The 23,705-nt window shown below is 43.3% G+C and overlaps 1 protein-coding gene across 9 annotated transcripts in view; it reads right to left on the reverse strand.

Annotated features, from left to right (window-relative positions):
- Positions 1-527: 527 nt before the first annotated feature.
- LOC141091154 (uncharacterized) overlaps positions 528-23,705 on the reverse strand; it is a 258,846-nt gene continuing 235,668 nt past the window's right edge. For 4 of the 9 annotated variants that reach the window (XM_073576555.1, XM_073576553.1, XM_073576551.1 and 1 more), the window contains 8 exons: positions 21,947-22,110; positions 21,711-21,874; positions 21,560-21,638; positions 21,419-21,490; positions 21,219-21,302; positions 20,914-21,127; positions 20,664-20,826; positions 19,282-20,550 (listed from right to left, as the gene is read on the reverse strand). In XM_073576555.1, coding sequence (XP_073432656.1) covers positions 19,500-20,550; positions 20,664-20,826; positions 20,914-21,127; positions 21,219-21,302; positions 21,419-21,490; positions 21,560-21,638; positions 21,711-21,874; positions 21,947-22,102 — 1,983 coding nt within the window. In that variant the 5' untranslated portion in view covers positions 22,103-22,110 and the 3' untranslated portion in view covers positions 19,282-19,499. The other 5 variants (XM_073576556.1, XM_073576557.1, XR_012232438.1 and 2 more) reach the window with 5 other exon arrangements.

Consider the following 23,705-nt stretch of genomic DNA (forward strand, 5'->3'; position numbering starts at 1 on the left):
CGCGATCGCTATGTGTTGAACGGACTGCATTAACAATATGTGAACCTGGCCTTACTCGTGTGCGACGTCACCACATGCTAGAACTCCACACTGCACATACTGGTAAGGCTTTTGAGCAGTAGAGGCCAGTTGTCGAATACCAGCTCGAGCCCAATGGTATCTGGTGAGCCTCCGAATATAACAACTGAAGAGTTGGCATTGATGTCTAACATTTGTGCAGTTTTCCAAGACTTTGAGGTGTCCACAAAGATGGTGAGCGGCAATGATGAAGAAAGAAATGATGAAGCAATGATGAAGAAATTTTTGAATCCCTCTCCATAATCTTTGAAAATTCTTGGAGAACAGGAGAAGTCCCAGAAGACTGGAGAAGCGCAAATGTTATTCCTATCTTCAAAAAGGGGAAGAAGGTGGACCCAGTGTCGAGGTAGCTATTTAGGGAGGGCTAATTAACCCTTCACGGTTGATCCAGTGATTTTCAAATTATTCCAGTGTTGCTAGCAACTCAAATGACCACACGGAGACTGGGGTCTCTGTACGGGAGGATCGAGGCAGATCACTAAGCCCCTTTATTTTAGTCACATCTTTTATAATCTTTTGCTTAATTATGCAAGGTTCTCAAGTACCAATAGTATCATTTCACTTTATAAGCCAATAATATTGCAAGAAAACCGGAAACTACATATATGTCCGTACCTAGATAGCGTAGAAAGTAGTGTAATGGCATATTCTTCAGAGTTTTACATTCCCACCTCCCTTATCTTATACAGATGGGAACAGTCTGGTTTCATGACAGCCCATGCCAATTACAAAAATTTATCTTACAACAAAACTAAGAAACGAAACCTTACATTGAAATGGAGAAGTGAAACTTAAGCTCTGATTTTAGTATTAACCCTTCACATTCCCCCCTAGATAAATTATTTAACACATATGCAGCACCAGAGGTGCTATCCCAAGCTAACAGCTTGAGGGGTACTGGTCTTCACATGACTGATGCCGTGTTACCAGTCATGGCTGTCGCAGCGCACCCGTCCCCCCTGTATACTGCAGTTCACGAATAACAATTTTTGATGACGGTGATGGGGAACTTTTGTAGGTAGCCATGTGCTTGGCTTCAACATCTTCATCAAGTAGCCTTTTGAGATTGGTGCAGAGAAGAGCAGGGGCAACGACACCTTTGGTATCATCATTAGCTGTCTTAGTGCAGAATTTCCTAATACATACAGAAATACACCAAAGAACAAGTTTTAGTATCACATATACAACAAAGATACAGGCAGCAATGTGTAACAAGCTTTGTAAGATCCCAGCTATCCAGCCCCCAATTCCCTTAAATCAATTGGCTGGATTGAGAAAGGAGAAGGTGTCTGACCACCAACTGTCCTTATTACGATCATTGTCTTTATTGTATTGATCTCTGAGTCATTGATCGTCTTCTAACTTTAACTTTTACCAATAATAATATGGAAAATGCAAAAAACCAAAACATTATGTCCCTTCATTTGCTATTGGCTTGTTGGGTGATGAGGAGAACTTGATAGGGACCGTCATACAAGGGTTCTAGTCCGTGCTTCCTGACATGCCTCTTCACGACTACCAAATCACCAGGCTTCAGGTTATGACAGGTGTCAGTTTCTGCTGAATCTGGAAAAGAAAAGAAAACTAGAACATAGGTGTTAGCAAGATTTTTACTAAGCAGAATAACATATTGAACAACATGGTCGGTTTCTTCTGATAACTGCTAAGGCTGGAAATTTGCAACTGGGGGCCTAGTACCAAACAATATCTCATATGGGGACAGGCCATATTTTGCAATAGGGGTAGTACGAATATGGTATAGTACAATGGGTAGGAGCTCTGGCCATGGAGCCATAGTCTCCTGCATCATTTTGGTCAATTGTCCCTTCAGTGTGCCGTTCAGCCTCTCAACTTCCCCACTGGTTTGTGGGTGGTAAGGAGTATGGAGGGCTACAGTGGATCCAAGCATTGTCAGAGATTCTTGGTACACATGAGAAGAAAAGGCCGGGCCTTGATCACTTTCAACAACTTCTGGAACCCCATATCTGCATATGACTTCCATCACCAGTTTCTTCGCTGTGGTCTTTGCAGTCATGTTGGTAACAGGGAATGCTTCCAACTGGAGAACCGGGGCCCAGTAGAATTTTTGCACCAGTGCGAGGGCCTGATTCTTTCCTCGATGTGTAGGCCCATGTGGCAATAGCAGGGTACATCCGCTTAGGGAGACACACGAGTTGGTCCTTTTTACAGAGACCATTATCCATATGTGCCCCATCAGTCTTCCATTGCTTCACCTCTTCCTTTGGAGACATTCTCTGCATTGTCATTAAGCGGTCTCGCGGGGTCCGATAGAAAACTTCAGTCTGTTGTAGATCATCAGGTTCTTGTAGGGTCAGTGCTTCTTGTAACTGTTTACGCTGAGAGCGTGTGGTCACCATAGTTGGTATGGTTGGTTCAACGGGTAAAAGAGTGGCAGCTTTTGCTTGCATATCCACAAATGCGTTGCCAACAGTCTGTGGACTGGTCCTAGGACCGTGCGCCTTAACTTTGATAATAGCCACCTGAGTAGGTAATTTTATCGAGTCCATGAGGGCTTTAACAGCTTCAGCATTTTTCACTGGGGTTCCGGCAGTAGTAATAAACGCTCGTTTGGCCCATAGAGCCCCAAAATCGTGAGCAATACCAAATGCATACCGTGAGTCCGTGTATATATTAGCCCGTCTGTTCTTGGCCAAAGTACATGCAGTAGACAGAGCCTGGAGTTCTGCTTTTTTGCTGACTGTGAAGGCGGGAGAGCAGCTGCGTGCTCTACAGTGTCCTCTGTGGTAACAGCGTATCCCGTGTGGAATCTACCAAACTCGTCAGCATATCTTGAACCATCCGTGTATAACACCAGATCGGGATTTGGGAGTGGATTCTCACTGACATTTGGTGGAGTAGCTGATTCTTCAGTCAGAAGTTGGGAACAATCATGTTGGAGGTAATCCTCATCACTGCCATCTTTCCTTATAGTTCATTATACGTCTTTCAAGGCGTTGTAAAGGGGTTGCATTATGCTGGATTTATCCGGTATCCACTGACAAAAATAAGTGCATAGTCCAAGAAAACGCTGGAGTTCAGATTCATCTTTTGGGAAAGGAAGGGAGCTGACAGCTATTTTTCTTTCTTCTGCGAGGTGTCTGACACCCTGAAGGAGACAGTGACCCAAGAATATCACTTGACCAAGGCAGAACCGAAGTCTCGAGGCCGAAACCCGACAGTTCGGTGCTGCCAGATGCTTGAGGAGGCTAACAATGGCAACAATGGCAAAAGACACCTGCTCATATTTTTTTGCAAACTGGTTGGGACTGTTTTGGGCCCCTTGTGGCATAACTGTCCATATTAACTGTGGCCCTGCTAAGTGAATACAAATAGAAACTGGCAGTCTGGGTGTAACGGAATGCTAAAGAAGGCATCGGTAAGATCAATAACTGTAAACCAAGCAGCATCCTGGGGTATTTGGGACAAAAGAGTATGAGGATTAGGCACCAGGTTTGAGAAACACTTTTACTGGTTCTACAGGCATTTTCCCTATATCATTTGGCCCTTTTGACCAGATTTTAGATAGTATCTCTGAGAGGTATGGGGTGAGTCATTGATCCTCAGGCAATATTGGGGGTGGATCTGAGCCTATCAGGGCCATCATAACTGTGGGAAGGGCATGCAAAATACAGATTTCCTCACTCTCTTCATCTACATAGGGATTATATAACAAAAAAAACCATCTGACCATCATCTTGGAATTGTATTCTGGAGCGGAACTGTGATAATTAAACTACCCCTAGTAAATTTACAGGACATGTGGGAGAGATTACAAACTGAGCAGTAACGAGAATTAGCAGGGAGGGGCTGAGGAGCAGGGCTCCCACTAGCTGAAGTCTGAGGGGGGGCAGAGTTTGCTGTGTGGGCTGAAGGGCACACTGTGTGCTCGCAGCTGCGGTGGGGGCGAAGGGGATATGGTGTGGGCTAAGATGGGAGGGGGTACTGAAGCAGCTGCAGCTACTAGCTTGCTTTTTTTTCTCTCTCTTTCTCTTCTGAACAGCAGGTTAAAGTCTTCTGAAAACTTTTTTTTTTTTTTTTTCCTCTGGATCGGGTGAACGGGGATTGAGGCTGGCTGCGTATAATAGGTGCTGTCAGCAAAGGTGGGGGCTGCAACTCTCGGTCTCCTTGTACAATTGTCATCTAGCAGGGAGACCTCTTGTTTCAAATCATCACTATTAACTATTTCCCTAACACATTAATATCAATCTTAGTTCCTTCTTTAATCAATCACATTGTCAAACCACAGTCACTTGCTTGAACCACAAATCATCCCGTCCCTGTCATAATAGACAATTTTTCCTTCTTCCACATAGCAGAAACAATCAGAACTCACTTGCTGTTCAATTTCCACGTAACCTTCATTATACAATTCATGTGCCAAGCCACGGAATTCCTCAGCGTCTTTAAGTAATCCATCATCAGTCAACCTTTTAACTCCTTCATCCCATAGCGTAGGCTGTAGCCTCCCGCCCTTAGGAAATCCCAGAATCTAAAATATTTTTCCTGCATTCCTGACACATTTCTTTCCTCGTCTTTGAATCATAAGACTAACAGTATCTGATCCTTCACACAATTCCAAACTTTTCTTTTTCTTCCACAGAAACATAATTCTCTCCTTTAGAGCTAAATATCCTTACTTCAGTTGTGCACAATACTGGAGCAGCCGTCTCCGTTTGTTCCACAGGGTCAACCCCCTCTGGGAAGCCCAAAATTTGCGGTACTCAGTGAAAGGAGGAGGGCGTCTCAGACTATCCCTCCGGACACCTCTGGTTATATATATCTATCTATATATACCTGAGTTACGTATCCTACCCATCTTCGATCACATGACCACGCCTGATAACTAACAATGACCAGGAATTCAGGATATTTTGAATATAAAGAGTCACAATCACTGGTCAATCCGGGGTGTCCGTCCCTTATGAGGTACGGTTCGAGCACTGGGCCCCCAACGGGACTACACCTCTATATGATTCCACCCATGAATCACCCCACCAGGGGACAAACCTCAGATCCTCTTTGCAGCAACAAGCACAGGAAAACCACACCAACGGTCAGTCTGAACAGTATAACTGCCAACTTACCGTGGTTGTGGGGGGGGGTGATCAGTCCCAATTTTCCAGCACCTGTGTCCGCTCCGAGGGTCCTTTGTCTTGTTGTCCTCCGGGGGCAGAGGCGTCCCTGTTTCGGGGCCCCACGTTGCGCGCCACTGTCGAGGTAGCTATTTAGGGAGGGCTAATTAACCCTTCACGGTTGATCCAGTGATTTCCAAATTATTCCAGTGTTGCTAGCAACTCAAATGACCACACGGAGACTGGGGTCTCTGTACGGGAGGATCGAGGCAGATCACTAAGCCCCTTTATTTTAGTCACATCTTTTATAATCTTTTGCTTAATTATGCAAGGTTCTCAAGTACCAATAGCATCATTTCACTTTATAAGCCAATAATATTGCAAGAAAACCGGAAACTACATATATGTCCGTACCTAGATAGCGTAGAAAGTAGTATAATGGCATATTCTTCAGAGTTTTACATTCCCACCTCCCTTATCTTATACAGATGGGAACAGTCTGGTTTCATGACAGCCCATGCCAATTACAAAAATTTATCTTACAACAACAAAACTAAGAAACGAAACCTTACATTGAAATGGAGAAGTGAAACTTAAGCTCTGATTTTAGTATTAACCCTTCACACCAGGACACTATAGGCCGGTGAGTCTGACTTCTATACCAGGAAAGATCTTTGAACAAATTATTAAACAACATGTATGTCAGTACCTGGATAAGAATGAAGTGATTAAACAGAGTCAGCATGGGTTTGTAACTAATAAGTCATGTCAGACTAACTTAATTTCCTTCTATGACGGAATCACTGATTGGGTGGATCAAGGAAATGCTGTAGATATAATATATCTTGACTTCAGCAAAGCATTTGACAAAGTATCTCATACAATCCTTATTGAAAAAATGACAAAGTATTGAATGGACAAGGCAACTGTTAGGTGGATTCATAACTGGCTTAGTGATCGGACCCAAAGAGTAGTCGTAAATGGCTGCACATCCAGTTGGAAGAATGTCTCAAGTGGGGACCACAGGGCTCTGTTCTGGGCCCTGTATTGTTCAACATCTTTATCAACGATTTAGATGAAGGAATTGAGGGTAGACTGATTAAATTTGCTGATGACACAAAGCTAGGAGGGATAGCTAATACTAGAGAAGAGAGAGGATTCAAAAAGATATAAATAAACTGGAGAAGTGGGCAGCAACTAACAGAATGGTTTTTAACAGGGAAAAATGCAAAGTACTACATCTGGGCAATAAAAATGAAAAAAGCATATACAGAATGGGAGGAATAGGCCTAAGCAACAGCACATGTGAAAAAGACTTGGGTATACTAATAGATCACAGACTGAATATGAGTCAACAGTGTGATGCAGCAGCAAAAAAGACAAATGCAATTCTAGGATGTATTAACAGAAGCATACAGTCTAGATCACGTGAAGTCATTATTTCCCTCTACTCCTCTTTGGTCAGACCTCATCTGGAATATTGTGTCCAGTTTTGGGCACCACATTTTAAAAAAGACATCAACAAACTGGAGCAAGTTCAGAAAAGAGAAACCAGAATGGTGACCGGACTGCAAACCGTGTCTTATGAGGAAAGGTTGCAGGATTTGGGATTGTTTAGTTTGCAAAAGAGAAGACTGAGAGGAGACTTAATAGCGGTCTACAAATATCTAAAGGGCTGTCACATTGTAGAAGGATCAACTTTATTCTCATTTACATAAGGAAAGACTAGAAGCAATGGGATGAAACTGAATGGGAGGAGACACAGATTAGATATTAGAAAAAACTTTTTGACAGTTAGAGTGATCAATGAGTGGAACAAGCTGCCACGAGAAGTGGTGAGTTCTCCTTCAATGGAAGTCTTCAAACAGGCTGGACAGACATCTGACTGGGATGATTTAGCGAATCCTGCTTTGAGCAGGGGGTTGGACCAGATGGCCCAGGAGGTCCCTTCCAACTCTACGATTCTATGATGCTATAATCAGCACAACGATCCCGCTTCTTTGCCTACTTAAATAGTCATAGTAACATAGTCTTGAAGGCTGAAGGAAGACCTTACGGCCATCTACAAACATACATAGAAACATACAGGCCATTAACACCCAGAAACTTCTGAAGAACTTGCAGTCTTCATTGGCCCCTATCTCCTCCCTCTCATGTCCTGATTCTGCATTGAAGCATTACAATGAAACACTTCAAAGTGCCCTGGATGAATTTGCACCCCCTATAAATAGAACACCACAACGCAGATGGCGACAACCCTGGCACACGGTGCAAACACGTTTCCTGCAGCGGTGCTCCAGGTGCGCCGAACGTCTGTGGAGAAAATCCAATCTACACGAAGATTTCATCCATTTTAAGTTTATGCTTAGAACACACAACACTGCCCTTCACCTCTCCAAACAAACCTATTTCAACACCCTCATCATCTCACTGTCCAATAACCCGAAACGTCTCTTTGACACTTTTCATTCTCTACTCAATCCAAGAGTACAGGCCCCAACCACGGAGCTCCGAGCTGACGATCTGGCCAATTACTTCAAAGAAAAAATTGACCAGATCCGACAGGAAATTATCTCCAAATCCCCTCATACCATGCACTGGCCTCCCTCCCCCACTGCATCTAACTCACTCTCTGATTTTGAACCAGTCACAGAAGAAGAGTAAGCAGGCTCCTTGCATCTTCTCGCCCAACTACTTGCACCAGTGACCCATTTCCGTCACATCTCCTCCAGTCCCTTTCCCCTGCTGTCACCCCTCACCTAACTAAAATATTTAACCTCTCTCTCTCTTCTGGTAATTTTCCCTCCTCATTTAAGCATGCCATCATACATCCACTACTTAAAAAACCATCCCTCGACCAAAACTGTGCCGCTAACTATAGACCTGTCTCTAATCTTCCCTTCATCTCTAAACTCCTGGAACGCCTAGTCCACTCCCGTCTTATCCGCTATCTCTCAGAAAACTCTGTTCTCGACCCTCTCCAATCCGGTTTCCGCTCTTTACACTCCACTGAAACTGCCCTCACTAAAGTCTCTAATGATCTGCTAACAGCTAAATCAAATGGTCATTACTCCATGCTAATTCTCTTGGATCTCTCTGCAGCATTCGACACTGTGGATCATCAGCTCCTCCTCACTATGCTCCATTCCATTGGCCTCAAGGACACCGTTCTCTCCTGGTTCTCCTATCTCTCCGACCGCTCCTTTACTGTTTCTTTTGCCGGTTCCTCCTCCTCTCACCTTCCCCTTACTGTTGGGGTTCCTCAAGGATCGGTTCTAGGCCCCCTCCTCTTCTCCTTGTACACTGCCCCTATTGGTCAAACAATCAGTAGATTTGGTTTCCAGTACCATCTCTATGCTGATGACACCCAATTATACGCTTCTTCTCCTGACATCACGCCAGCCTTTCTAGAAAACACTGGCGATTGTCTAAACGCTGTGTCTAATATCATGTCCTCACTATATCTGAAACTGAACCTGTCAAAGACTGAACTCCTTGTGTTTCCTCCCGCTACTAATGTACCTACACCCGACATTGCCATTTCTGTGTGTGGTTCCACTATTACTCCCCAGCAACATGCCCGCTGTCTTGGGGTCATACTTGATTCCGAGCTTTCCTTTGCCCCCCACATTCGATCACTGGCTCGCTCTTGTCATCTGCACCTCAAAAACATTTCTAGAATTCGACCTTTTCTTACTTTTGACTCTGCAAAAACTCTTACTGTTTCTCTTATTCATTCTCGTCTCGACTATTGTAACTCTCTTCTAATCGGTCTCCCTCTTACCAAACTCTCCCCTCTCCAATCTGTCTTGAATGCTGCAGCCAGGATCATATTCCTCACCAATCGTTACACCGATGCCTCTACCTTGTGCCAGTCATTACACTGGCTACCCATCCACTCCAGAATTCAGTATAAACTTATTACCCTCACCCACAAAGCCCTCCATGGCTCAGCACCACCCTACATCTCCTCCCTTGTTTCAGTATACCACCCTACCCGCGCCCTCCGTTCTGCTGATGACCTGAGGTTAGTATCCTCAATAGTCAGAACCTCCCACTCCCGTCTCCAAGACTTTACACGTGCCGCGCCAATTCTTTGGAATGCACTTCCCAGGTCAATACGATTAGTCCCCAATCCCCACAATTTTAAGCGTGTCCTGAAAACGCATTTATTCAGACTGGCCTATCGCCTCAACACATTAACCTAACCTATCCCTGTGTGGCAGAGCCAAAAGTTTTACCATAACCAGGTTCCCAGCATCATGTTCCCACATGCTTTATGCATCCATTAGCCCTCTGTGTCTGTACTGTTACACACTTAACATTATGGCTGGTCCATACAATCAGGGCAACTGTTACCACCCACCTTTCGTGTCTACCTCTTTCCTCATAGACTGTAAGCTTGCGAGCAGGGCCCTCACTCCTCTTGGTATTTGTTATAATCTACTGTATGTGATTATTGTTATGCTGTAATGTCTATTGTCTGTACAAATCCGCTCTGAAATATAAAGTGCTGCGGAATATGTCGGCGCTATAAAAATAAAATTTATTATTATTATCTAGTTCAGCCTATTTTTAGTGCAGCTGTTCTACATTGTTGATCCTGGGGAAGGCAAAAAACCCACAGAGTAGAAGCCAATTTTCTCCATAGGGAAAAAAATTCCTTTCCGACTCCATAGCTGGGTCAACCATCTACCTATAATATTCTGTTATTCGTAACCTTCTATACTGTTACTCACAAGAAAAGCATCCATTCCTTTCTTAAATTCATTCAGCGAGTTGGCCATCACCACTTCCTCAGGAAGAGAATTCCAGAGCCTCACTGCTCTTACCGTGAAGAACCCTCTTCTATGCTGGTGCAGAAATTTCTTTCCTCCAAACGAAGAGAATGCCCCCTTGTTCTTGTAACAGTCCTTGGTACAAACAGTTCATTGGCGAGATCTCTGTATTGCCCTCTGATATACTTGTACATATATATTAGGTCACCCCTAAGTCACTTCTCACAATTAAACATGAAACTTTACATGCAGAACGGGTGGAGATAAAGGAAGACATGAGATAGGGAAATACTGTCCATCACAGCATCATCTCATCTGCTGACAGAGGACAGCAGCAAATAAAGTGTTTTTAATCTTTTTAATGATCGAATGAGGCCCTCTAATTGTTGCCTTTAAGGGTCTATGAATAACTGGATGACAATTTTTTCCTGGTTTTGCTTTGTGTAGAGCCTTTATGAGTGTAGGAATACCACAACTACACTATGATCACAATATTTGAATGAGGCATTACAAGTCTGTATGGATGACCCGGCTTGTAATTTTTGACAGGCTTTGTACTTAGTGCATAGCCTTTATGATTCTAGGAGTATCAATACATGACAATTTGAACAGAATATGTATGAGGCCCTCCATTACATCCAATACAGGGTGTATCTGAGTCCCATTTAAAAAATTTACTCCCAAGGGTGGTTTTCATGTTAGGGTACCGTTACACCTAGCGATGCACCAGCGATCCCGACTAGCAATATGACGCAGTCAGGATCGCTGGTGCATCGCTGGGTGGTCGCTAGTGAGCTGCCACTCAGGCAGATCTCACCAGCGACATCTCTGGGGACGGGGATCGCTACTTACATGTCAGACGCGGCGATCCTGCGTCCTCCCGCCCGGCTCCACGCGTCGCTCGTCGTCACAGCAGGAAGCGCCACAGGAAGTGCCCGACGAGAAATGGTCCAGCAGCTTCTCGCGCGATCAGCGATAACCAGCGGGGGAGCCGGTCGGAGGTAAGTATCACATGCAGCGATATCGCTAGCAATATCGCTGCAACGTCACAAAATCGGTGACATTGCAGCGATATTGCTAGCGATATCGCAGTGTGTAACGGGGGCTTTAATAACCGGGCCAATTTTCACAATTCTGACCACTGTCCCTTTATGAGGTCAAAACTCTGGAATGCTTCCATGGATCCTGGTGATTCTGACCTTGTTTTCTCATAACATATTGTGCTTCATTTTAATGTTAAAATTTCATTCACATAATTTGCGTTTGTTTGTGAAAAAAAAAGGAAATTTGGGGAAAATGATGAAAATGTTGCAATTTTCCAACTTTGAATTTTTATGCCCTTAAATCACAAAGATATGGCACACAAAAAAACTTAATAAGTAACATTTCCCACATGTTTACTTTACATCAGCACAATTTTGGAACCAAATTTTTTTTTTGTTAGGAAGTTATAAGGGTTAAAAGTTGACCAGCAATTTCTCATTTTTACAACACCATTTTATTTTTAGGAACCACAACACATTTGGAGTCACTTTGAGGGGTCTATATGATAGAAAATACCCAAATGTTACACCATTCTAAAAACTGCACCCCTCAAGGTGCTCAAAACGACATTCAAGAAGTTTATTAACCCTTCAGGTGCTTCACAGGAATTTTTTGAAGGTTTAAAAAAAAAAATGAACATTTAACTTTTTTTCACAAAAAAAATTACTTCAGGTCCAATTTTTTCTATTTTACCAAGGGTAACAGGAGAAATTGGACTGCAAAAGTTATTGTGAAATTTGTCCTGAGTACGTGGATACCTGATATGTGGGGGGGAAACACTGTTTGGGCGCATGCCAGAGCTCGGAAGGGAACGAGCGCCGTTTGACTTTTTCAATGCAAAATTGGCTGGAATTGAGATCAGACGCCATGTCACGTTTGGAGAGCCCCTGATATGCCTAAGCAGAGGAAACCCCCCACAAATGACACAATTTTGGAAACTAGACCCTCCAACGAACTTATCTAGATGTGTGTTGAGAACTTTGAACCCCCATGGGCTTCACATAAGTTTATAACGTACAGCCGTAACATTAAAAAATCATATTTTTTTCCACAAAAATGATCTTTTCACCCCCAAATTTTTATTTTACTAAGGGAAACAGGACCCCAAAAGTTATTTGCAGAGCTCAGAAGAGAAGCAGCACCATTTGACTTGTTTTGTCTGGAATTGAGATCGGACGCCATGTTGCATTTGGAGAGCCCCTGATGTGCCTAAGCAGTGGAAACCCCCACAAATGACACCATTTTGGAAACTAGATCCTCCAAGGATTTTATCTAGATGTGTGGTGAGTACTTTGAACCCCCCATGGGCTTCACAGAAGTTTGTAGCGCCCGGGCATGAAAATAAAAAAATCATTTTTTCCACAAACATGACCTTTTAGTCGCCAATTTTTTTATTTTCCCAAGAGTAACAGGATAAATTGGACCCCAAAAGTTAGTGTCCAATTTGTCCAGAGTATGCCGATACCCCATATGTGGGAGAAAACTACTGTATGTGCACACGTCGGGGCTCGGAAGGCAAGTAGTGACGTTTTGGAATGCAGACTTTGATGGAATGCTCTGAGGGTGTCATGTCGCATGATGTCCTAAACTGTGGAAACCTCCCACAAGTGACCGCATTTTGGAAAGTAGACCCCCCAAAGAACTTATCTAGATGTGTGGTGAGCACTTTGAACCACCAAGTGTTTCACAGAAGTTTATAACGCCTAGGCCTGAAAATAAAAAAATCATATTTTTTCTACAAACATGACCTTTTAGTCCCTAATTTTTTTCCCAAGGGTAAGAGAAGAAATTTGACCACAAAAGTTGTTGTCCAATTTGTCCTGAGTACGCTGATACCCCATATGTGGGGGTAAACCACTGTTTGGGCGCTTGGAAGGGAAGGAGCACCGTTCGACTTTTTCAACGCAGAACTGGCTGGAATTGAAATCAGATGCCATGTTGCATTTGGAAAGCCCCTGATGTGCCCAAACAGTGGAATCCCCCCAATTCTAACTCCAACCCTAACCCCAACACACCCCTAACCCTAATCCCAGCCCTAGCCCTAACACTAACCCTAACAGGAAAATGGAAATAAACACATTTTTTTTAATTTTATTATTTTTCCCTAACTAAGTGGGTGATAAAGGGGGGTTTGATTTACTATTTATGGTGGGTTTTTATATTTGGCAGCTGTCATACGCTAAAGGATGCTTTTTATTGTAAAGATAGTTTTTGCATTACCACATTTTCAGAGCTATAATTTTTCCAGATTTTGACCCACAGAGTCATGTGAAGTCTTATTTTTTGCAGGACGAATTGACATTTTAATTGGTACCATTTTTGGGCACGTAACATTTTTTGATCGCTTTTTATGCCAATTTTTGGTACGCAGAATGAACAGAAACTAGCAATTCATGAATTTCTTTTGGGGGGTGCGTTTACACCGTTCTGCGTGTGGTAAAATTTATAAAATGTTTTTTTCTTTGGGTCAGTACGATTACAGTGATACCGCATTTATATCATTTTTTTATGTTTTGGTGCTTTTATGCAATGAAAATAATTTTATATAAAAAATAATTATTTTTGCATCGCTTTATTCTGTGAGCTATAACTTTTTTTATTTTTTCGCTGATGACGCTGTGTGGCGGCCTGTTTTTTTTGCGGGACAAGATGACGTTTTCAGCGATACCATGTTTATTCATATCTGTCTTTTTGATCGCGCGTTACTGCACTTTTTGTTCGGCGGTATGATAAAGCATTGTTTTTTGCTTTGATTTTTTTTTTTAAGGGGTTCACTAAAGGGGTTAACTAGTGGGACAGTTTTATAGGGCTGGTCGTTACGGATGCGGCGATACTAAATATGTGTACTTTTATTGTTTATTTTTAAATCTAGAAAAAAGAATTTATTAGGGAATTTTTTTTAAAATTTACTTAGGAATTTCTTTTTAATTATTTTTACAAGTGTTTTTTTTTTTTTTTTAACTTTATTACTTTGTCCCGGGGGGGACATCACTGTCTTGTGTCAGATCGTAGATCTGATACTTAGAACAGCGCTGTGACAGATCAGCCGATCTGACAGTCAGTGAAGCAGGCTTCTTCCGTGCCTGCTCTCTGCAGGCACTGAGGAAGCCGCCTCCCTGCAGGACCCTGAAGGCCCCTGCGGCCATATTGGATCCAGGGGCCTGCAGGGAGGAGGACCCTCGGAGCGACGCAGCACATCTTCCCTGTGCCCCTGGTACACTGCAATCATGTTTGATCGCAGTGTGTCAGGGTGTATGTACTGGGGGCGGTCAGTGACCGCCCCTGACACATAGTGCCGGGTGTCAGCTGTGATAATCAGCTCACACCCGGCCGCGATCAGCGGTGCTCCCCCTGTGAGCGCCGCTGATCGCGCTGGACGTACTATTCCGTCCTTGGGACTTAGGTCCCAGGTCATATAGACAGAATTACTTTTTTTTTTGAGGGCCACCACGACATTGCAAGAAAATGTAATAACGGGTGATCAAAAACATCGTATCTACCCCAAAATCTACCCCAATATCAATAAAAATGTTAGTTTGGCTTTGTACTCAACTTCAAAGCTTGTGACCCTAGAGCATCTCTTATTAACTAACACCTGAGGTCTGACTATCTTGCCCCTTCCTCAAGTTCTCTCTGACATTAGACCAGTTAACCTTTTCATCCAAAGATTTTTAAACCTTTGGAGTATCCATCATTGTAATAAAAAAGGAACCAAAAATGATGATAAAACTCAAGACAATAAAAAGGAGAAGCTTTAATGGATTATTGATATTTATTAATAGAAAATTCAGCTAACAGTTGCAAACTATATTTTCCAAAATATCAGGTAAACACTCAGTGTGTTTAATGAATAACTTACTTAAGGTTTCAGAATTAGACAACACAAGCAGATTGACAAAATTACTCGGTTTACTGAACCTGTCAACCACCACACAGATAACAGATTTCCCTTCTGAGGGTGAGAGTTCAGTAATGACGTCTATGGAGAGGTGGGCCCAAGGAGCCAAGTAAGTAAAGGCTGGAAATGACAGGGAGGGGACGGGTTCGGAGCATTGTGGCTCAAGCACAAACTTCACAAGCGAACATGTATTTCCTGCCGTCCCTATCCATGGTTGGCAACCAAAAAATTAAGATGCTATTGTCAATATCAGGGTGACCTGCAAGTACAAAATCATGAGGCTTCTGAATAATACATAGGCAAAACTGAGAAGGAACAAATCATTTTTAGGTAGGAGTAGTGTCAAGGGCCAAGTCTTGGGGTCTACAGATGTCCTCTACAAGATCTAGGGAAACAGTAGCAGCACAATTTTACCCTCAGAGAGAATAGAAATTGGTTAGTCCTCAGGCTAATATTGGCAGAAACTTCAAGAGAGAGCATCACCTTTTATGTTTTAAGTGACAGGTCTGATCACCACAAAATCAATTTTACAAATGATCAAAGCCCAAATAGCTTGCTCAGCGCTGAGTCTTTTTGCTGATTCTAATCAAGTCAAATTTAGTAGTCTGTGATAACAGTGATTTTATGTTTCGCACCATAGAGGAAATGGCGTCATTCCTTGAAGGCCCACTTAATAGTCAACAGTTTATGATTAGCAATGTCATAATTCCTGTCGGCAGGTGAAAAGAAGGCACATGAACACCGGTCCAACTCCAACCTCTGTAGCATTGTCCTCTACAATAAAAGGATGCTCTTTGCTCAGACTGAACCAATACAGGGTCAAACAAAAAAAGCGTTCTTTTAACTCAGTGAAGTCTCAGATTGAAACTTCAGCCTAATTCACTACATCTGCCCCCGTCTTAGTCAGGTCACCCAGTGGTTTGGCAATCTTTGAAAAATGTTTAATACATTTATTATAGTAGTTTGAAATCCCAAGAAAATGCTGCAAAACGTTCAGGGACTTGCACTCACTTCTTAATAGTTTTAACTTTTGAGGGGTTCATCTGGAAACCTTTAGGCCTCTTTCACACTTCAGTTTTTTGCCATCAGTCAAAATCCGCCAAAATTTGAAAATGACGGATCCGCAAAAAATGGAAACAAAACGGATGCAAACTGATGGAACGGATCCGTTTTGTTGAGGATCCGCCATACCGATTTTACGGCGGATCCTCAACAAAACGCATCCGTTTTATCATCCGTTGGATCCGTTTTCTTGCGGATCCGTTTTTCCACACCTCCAAAATGGGATGCTCCCAAATATGATTGGCTCTTGGAAAATGCTCTCAAATGTGATTGGATGCTGGAAACTAGGGAGAAATATATCTAGGGTGTTGTGATACAATTTCTTTGAAAGGTTTTAGAGCTAGTGGCAGCGATGGAAGGAGTTAGTGCGAGTCTGGAAGGAGTTATTGCGAGTATTGACAGCTTCTGTGTGGAATTGGATCTTCACTTGAATCGGTTGGCAATTATTGCTATCGAGAGGGAGAAAAGAAGACTGCGAATCCTGCGTATGAGGAGATGGCGCCAGTGGATTCATCCCATTAATGCGCAGAGGTTCACCCGTGTCGTTTTTTCCACACTGTACCTGGAATTGAGGGAGAATCCGGACAAGTTCTTCAACTACGTGCGCATGCGGATGGAATTCTTTGAGATATTGGTGGATCGTGTTGGAGAACAAATCCGGAGAAGGGACACCTACATGCGGTTTTCTATATCACCGGCGGAGCGTTTGATGGTGACCCTTCGGTAAGTTATCTACCTTTTAAAATGTTTCAGATTCTGCAGGCTTTTGTTATGTTATAGCTTGTAGTTTGTATTAATTTTACTTTTTTTCCCTTTTTTTAAGATTCCTGGCAACTGGAGAATCCTTCACCTCCCTCCATTTCCAGTTCCGGATTGGGATTTCCACTATTGCTGGAATTGTACAACAGACCTGCCGGGCATTATGGGATTCTCTACAGGAGGAATACATCCCAGAGCCAACCCAGGAGAGGTGGCTGGAGATTGCAGAGAAGTTTCAAGAAATCTGCCAGTTTCCAAACTGCATCGGTGCCGTGGATGGCAAGCATATCAGGATTGTGAAACCCATGGGATCTGGTTCACAGTTTTACAACTATAAAAAATACTTTTCTATTGTGCTTATGGCCATTTCGGATGCAAACTGCAAATTCATTGCCGTGGACATTGGTGCATACGGTCGTTCTAACGACTCACAGGTATTCAAGATTTCCACCATGGGCCGTCGCTTGTATGGAGACAATTTTAACTTCCCACCTCCAAGACCACTCCCTGGAACAACAGGCCCACCAATGCCTTTTGTGTGCGTTGGCGACGATGCTTTTCAACTTTCTAAACACCTACTGAAACCATATGGTAGTTGTGGACTAACACACCGGAAAAGAATCTATGACTATCGGTTAACTAGAGCGCGCAGAGTGGTGGAGTGCGCGTTTGGAATTTTAACTGCCAAATGGAGAGTCCTGTTAACGGCCATGAAAATGAAAACAGAAACTGTGGATGAGGTGGTAAAGGCCTGTGTAATCCTGCACAATTTTGTCCTTTCAAAGGAACCAGTTTCCATCGATGAAAATGTGTATGAAACCACCTTGTGGGATTATGAGGAGCAAACTTTTCGGAGTACTGGTTCAGTGGCAAGAATTAGGGATACCTTTGCAGATTGTTTTGTTACACCAGAGGGACAAGTGGACTGGCAAGATGACATGATATAATTTTCTTCATACCAATTGTGAGTAATTTTTTTTTTTTTATCTGAAATTTTACCAAGTGTTTGCTTTGCACAAGCATTGTGTTTTACCATGTGATTTGGTTAGTTTTACACTTTGCAGTATTACCAATTGTTGGGTACCAAGCGTAAAGTTACAAAGTGTTATGTACCTATGTTACCAAGTGTTGTGTACCAAGCGTTTTACACTTTGAAATGTTCACAAGTGTTGGTTATCATATGTTGTGCTACCAAGTGTTTTTTTGTACCTTGTACACCACCGGTGTACTGTGAAATATTACCCAGTGTTGTGTTACCAAGTGTTGTGTTACCAAGTGTTGTGTTACCAAGTGTTGTGTTTACCTTTTACACCACTGGTGTAATTTGAATAAAGAAAGAAGCAAAATATAAACATCACAATAAAGTTTTTTGAAAAAAAAAATGTTTATTTCTGACAATTTGTATTAACTGGTTTTTTTTTTTATTTTTTAACCTTTTTTTGTAACTTTTTTTGGTATACACTCACTGGCCACTTTATTAGGTACACCATGCTAGTAAGGGGTTGGACCCCCTTTTGCCTTCAGAACTGCCTCAATTCTTCGTGGCAGAGATTCAACAAGGTGCTGGAAGCATTCCTCAGAGATTTTGGACCATATTGACATGATGGCATCACACAGTTGGCGCAGATTTGTCGGCTGCACATCCCTGATGCGAATCTCCCGTTCCACCACATCCCAAAGATGCTCTATTGGATTGAGATCTGGTGACTGAGGAGGCCATTTGAGTACAGTAAACTCATTGTCATGTTCAAGAAACCAATCTGAGATGATTCGAGCTTTATGACATGGCGCATTATCCTGCTGAAAGTAGCCATCAGATGTTGGGTACATTGTGGTCATAAAGGGATGGACATGGTCAGCAACAATACTCAGGTAGGCTGTGGCGTTGCAACGATGCTCAATTGGTACCAAGGGGCCCAAAGAGTGCCCAGAAAAAATTCCCCACACCATGACACCACCACCACCAGCCTGAACCGTTGATACAAGGCAGGATGGATCCATGCTTTCATGTTGTTTACGCCAAATTCTGACCCTACCATCCGAATGTCGCAGCAGAAATCGAGACTCATCAGACCAGGCAACGTTTTTCCAATCTTCTACTGTCCAATTTCGATGAGCTTGTGCAAATTGTAGCCTCAGTTTCCTGTTCTTAGCTGAGAGGAGTGGTACCCAGTGTGGTCTTCTGCTGCTGTAGCCCATCTGCCTCAAAGTTCGACGCACTGTGCGTTCAGAGATGCTCTTCTGCCTACCTTGGTTGTAACGGGTGGCAATTTGAGTCACTGTTGCCTTTCTATCAGCTCGAACCAGTCTGCCCATTCTCCTCTGACCTCTGGCATCAACATGGCATTTCCGGCCACAGAACTGCCGCTCACTGGATTTTTTTTCTTTTTCGGACCATTCTCTGTAAACCCTAGAGATGGTTGTGCGTGAAAATCCCAGTAGATCAGCAGTTTCTGAAATTCTCAGACCAGCCCTTCTGGCACCAACAATCATGCCACGTTCAAAGGCACTCAAATCACCTTTCTTCCCCATACTGATGCTCGGTTTGAACTGCAGGAGATTGTCTTGACCATGTCTACATGCCTAAATGCACTGAGTTGCCGCCATGTGATTGGCTGATTAGAAATTAAGTCTTAACACACAGTTGGACAGGTGTACCTAATAAAGTGGCCAGTGAGTGTATATTACCTTTTTGGTAACTTTTTTTGGTATAATTACCTTTATATATTACCTTTTTTTAATTTTTTTTTGGTATATTACCTTTTTTTAATTTTTTTTTTTGGTATATTACAACAAATTACAAACTATGATAATGTTGGGTGGAGATAGTATTGGAGGGGTTAACAGGGTTGACCACATCGAGGGGGGGGGGGTAGGGGACTGGGGAGGGAGTTGGTGAGGACCAGAAGTGGAAGGGGGGTTTAACACATGTGGTTGGGACGGGAGTGGATGGACAGACGAGGTTTGTGGGTACATTGAAGGTGTATGTGGTGGTGGGTATGGTGAGGGCATTGGGGTATAATGCAATGGGGAAGGTAGGTACTGGGAAGAATGGAATGGGGAACTAGAGAAAAGAGAGGGAGTGGTAGGAGGAGGGACGGCTGTGTGATGGATGGTGGTGGAAGGATGGACGGGGGAAGGATGGACGGGGGAAGGATGGACTGTGGAAGGATAGACAGGGGGAGGATGGACAGGGGGAGGATGGACAGGGGGAGGATGGACAGGGGGAGGATGGACAGGGGGAGGATGGACAGGGGGAGGATGGACAGGGGGAGGATGAGATGCTTCAGCAAGCACTTCCACTAGAGCATTGTGACAGGCTTGCATCACACGCATCTGCTGGTGAGTACTTAAACCTTCCATTTGCCGGACAACAGATTGAAAAAAGCTATGTCTCGGTGTCTGGTTTGATTCTAAATTCATCTGTTCCATGTATCTTCTGAGGTCCATGATACTTTGATTGATCATGGTCAACCCAGAAGATAACCGTTGTCCATAAGTGTGGAAACCGTGTTGAACAGTTGAGTTTAGATTCAAACAGTCAGACAAGGTCAACCTTTCCTGACTCCTCAGACGCTGCCGGCCAGAACCAAAAGTTGGTCGAGATGTTGCGGCAGTGTCTGAGGGGTGGGGAACAGGGAACAAGTCGTCACCAGCAGCTTCATGTGATGAAGTCTGCCCTGCTGCTCCAGTGCTGGTGGAGGGGATAGAGGGATGAGACAAGAGGGTAGGTACAGAGGGGTCGGATACCTCGATGTGGTCACCGGGGGCGGTCTCACTAGGGATCACTCCAGAGGGATGCAACTTTGATGCAGACTCCCGAGTGCTGCAGATGGTGCTAAAAAAGGAGAAAAAAAATGTATATTAAAAATATTGATATTTAATTTAAGTCTGCTGAAAAAAAAATTGGTTAAACATTTCTACTACAGGAATTGTTTGGGGAATATTTACCTTCTGCACGCCATTGTAGATTGCAGGAACACCAGGGCTTTGTAGTTTTTGTACTGGGGTCCCCGGTGTCCTCCCGACGATCCACTCGGGGTCTGAATCTCTTTGTTGTAGTCCCTCTTGAAGCGATCCCGGAGCGACCGCCACCGTGTGATAACCCTGTCACCTGTGAAGCAAAAAAAAAAAAAAAAAAGGTTTAGTATTCAACACTTCACATGCTGGAAATATAAGTTACTGAAGTTGTAATACTTACGCACAAAATCCCTGGCCCTCGCACTGAGTTCTTCCCAGTTGTCAATAACTGAAGAACAGACTTCATCCCAGAGCCGTCGGGTGGTTGGTTGGTCGGCATGAAGACGGTTTGCCATGTTCCACAGCGGCTCCCGGATTTCCACCTCATGGATGAGGTCATCAGTATCAATAATGACACCCTCCTCCTGATGTCTGTGGGGAGCACGCTGTGAAACCTGTGAAGATAAAAAAAACAAAAGCAAAAAATTACATTATATTCAAACACATGATGTTCATTTAAACAATTATCAAAATAGGGTTACTTACCGTTTGCCGACCACCAGAGGCATCACCTTGACGACCCTGGGATGTCCTGGGAGTCACTCTAGTGCGGGCACCGGATTCTGAAGACTGTGGGGGAAAAAAAAATAAAAATGTTTGGATGGATGCATAGTTATGGTGTGTGCACTGTGATGAATGTTTGTGTTGGGTGTAGCATTATGTATCTGTGTATGTGCTAAACTTACAATCTGAGCACCCCCTCCGTGTGTCTCTCCACCCTGCACGTCTCCTCCTGGAAGCTCCTCTGAATCAGCTTCCTGTTAAAACATAATAGGATAGTGTTTTTAACCACAAAAAAATTATTTTAAATAAAAAAATTTTTTTACCTCAGCTCGCTGATGTGAGGGGGAGCTTTCAGGAGAAGACATTACGGCTTGGGGCAGCTGCGTTGCTTCCTGAACTGATCTGCAAGTATAAACACACTTGTTAAGCTACTATACAAAGTATCAGAATAAGCTTTCAGGCTTTTATACTTACAGGGAAACTAATGGTTGGCTGGCCGTCTCTGCTGCAGCCTGGCTGGCAGTCTCTGTTGCGGTCTGGCTGGCCCTCTCTGCTGCAGCCTGGCTGGCCCTCTCTGCTGCTGCTCTCTCTGCTGCGACCCTTTCTGCTGCGGCATTGCCGTTAGTGCTTGAAGTGATCTGCAAGTATAAAGACACTTGTTAAGCTACTATACAAAGGATCATAATAAGCTTTCAGGTCTTTATACTTACAGGGAAACTAATGGTTGCCTGTACGCTGCGGTGTGGCTGTTCCTCTCTGCTGCGGTCAGGGTTGTTTCTGCTGCGGTCTGACCGGTCATGTCTGCTGCGTTGTTGATCCCTGCTGCGGTTGGGCTGGCCGTGTCTGCTTGCATGGTGGCGCTTCATTGTGTGAACTGAAAGAAAATGATATGAAAGTTAAAAAAAAAAAAAAACAAACACATTTTGTATGTGTAATTCCCTGAAACTAATTATACGCAATTTTAAGTGTTTGCATGTCTACATTCCCTTATCTCAGAGTGTAACCAGTGATTGAAGGTGTGTAATATTTTGTGTAAACCCACTTTCTTTGTGTTTTGTAACTGAGTGTAACCAGTAATTGAAGGTGTGTAATTGCTGTGTATACCAGTTTGCATTCCCTGAAACTCTCACCGAGAGTGTAACCAGTGATTAAAGGTCTCACCGAGTGTAACCAGTGATTGAAGGCGTGTAGTGTGTAATTGCTGTGTATACCAGTGTTTGCATTCCCTGAAACTCTCAACAGAGTATGTAACCAGTGATTGAAGGTGTTTAATTTCTGTGTATACCCACTGTGTTTGCATGGTTTTGAATTCCCTGAAACTCAGTTGTGTATACCCATTTTTTCATGGTATGTTGCAATCTCACTTTTAACCACACTTGTATACCAAAACATTTTAATTACCTTTATGGTAACTTAATTTTACCTTTTTTAAAATGATACAAAGGAGATTTTTTCAAAACAATTTATTTTTTTTTTTATTATTTTTTTTTCCAAAAAATAGGAGCTACTCTGCTCTTTATTTTAAATACCACAATACATGAAAAATAAAAAAACGCAAATTTACAACAGATACATTACAAAATTAAAATATTTAAAAAAAAAAAAACCAAACACGCATAACACACACACCCAGGCTACACACTCCAGGTGTCTTGCAGGTGGAAGATTTGCAGCGGAGTTTGAAATTCTATCAGTCAGGCTGGTGTTTGATGTCTGGTTCGGTGTCTTCAGTGTGGCTGTTGCCAGATGTCTGGGCCCAAACCACATACAATACCATTTAGGCCGGTTTCACATTTGCACTTTATAGCGCAGCGATGGCCTGCACACGTCCGCCACTAGTCCCCGCCTACTACCGCACATGAACGCTTGCGATCTGCGCACCCTATCTTTATCATAGGGTGCGCAGATGGTGCGCTGGCAGGATTTTACAGTGTGCTGCGCACTTTTGAAGGTGTGCCGTGCGCGCCAAAATGCAACATGCTGCGTTTGGTGCACAAGGGCACACCTTCAAAAGTGCGCAGCACACGGTAAAATCCTGCCAGCGCACCATCTGCGCACCCTATGATAAAGATAGGGTGCGCAGATCGCAAGCGTTCATGTGCGGTAGTAGGCGGGGATTAGTGGCGGACGTGTGCAGGCCATCGCTGCGCTATAAAGTGCAAATGTGAAATCGGCCTAAATGGTATTGAATGTGGTGTTATTGGGCCCAGACATCTACATCAAACACCAGCCTGACTGATACCATTTAGGCCAGTTTCACATTTGCACTTTATAGCGCAGCTATTTCCAGCCATAATGTTAAGGGTATAACAGTACAGACACAGAGGGCTAATGGATGCATAAAGTATGTGGGAACATGATGCGGGGAACCTAGTTATGGTAAAACTTTTGGCTGTGCCACAAAGGGATAGATTAGGTTAATGCGTTGAGGCGATAGGCCAGTCTGAATAAATGTGTTTTCAGGGCACG

Source organism: Dendrobates tinctorius, unplaced genomic scaffold (assembly GCF_039654945.1).
Source record: "Dendrobates tinctorius isolate UK_male_01 unplaced genomic scaffold, ASM3965494v1 ptg000049l, whole genome shotgun sequence".
Lineage (NCBI taxonomy): Eukaryota > Metazoa > Chordata > Amphibia > Anura > Dendrobatidae > Dendrobates > Dendrobates tinctorius.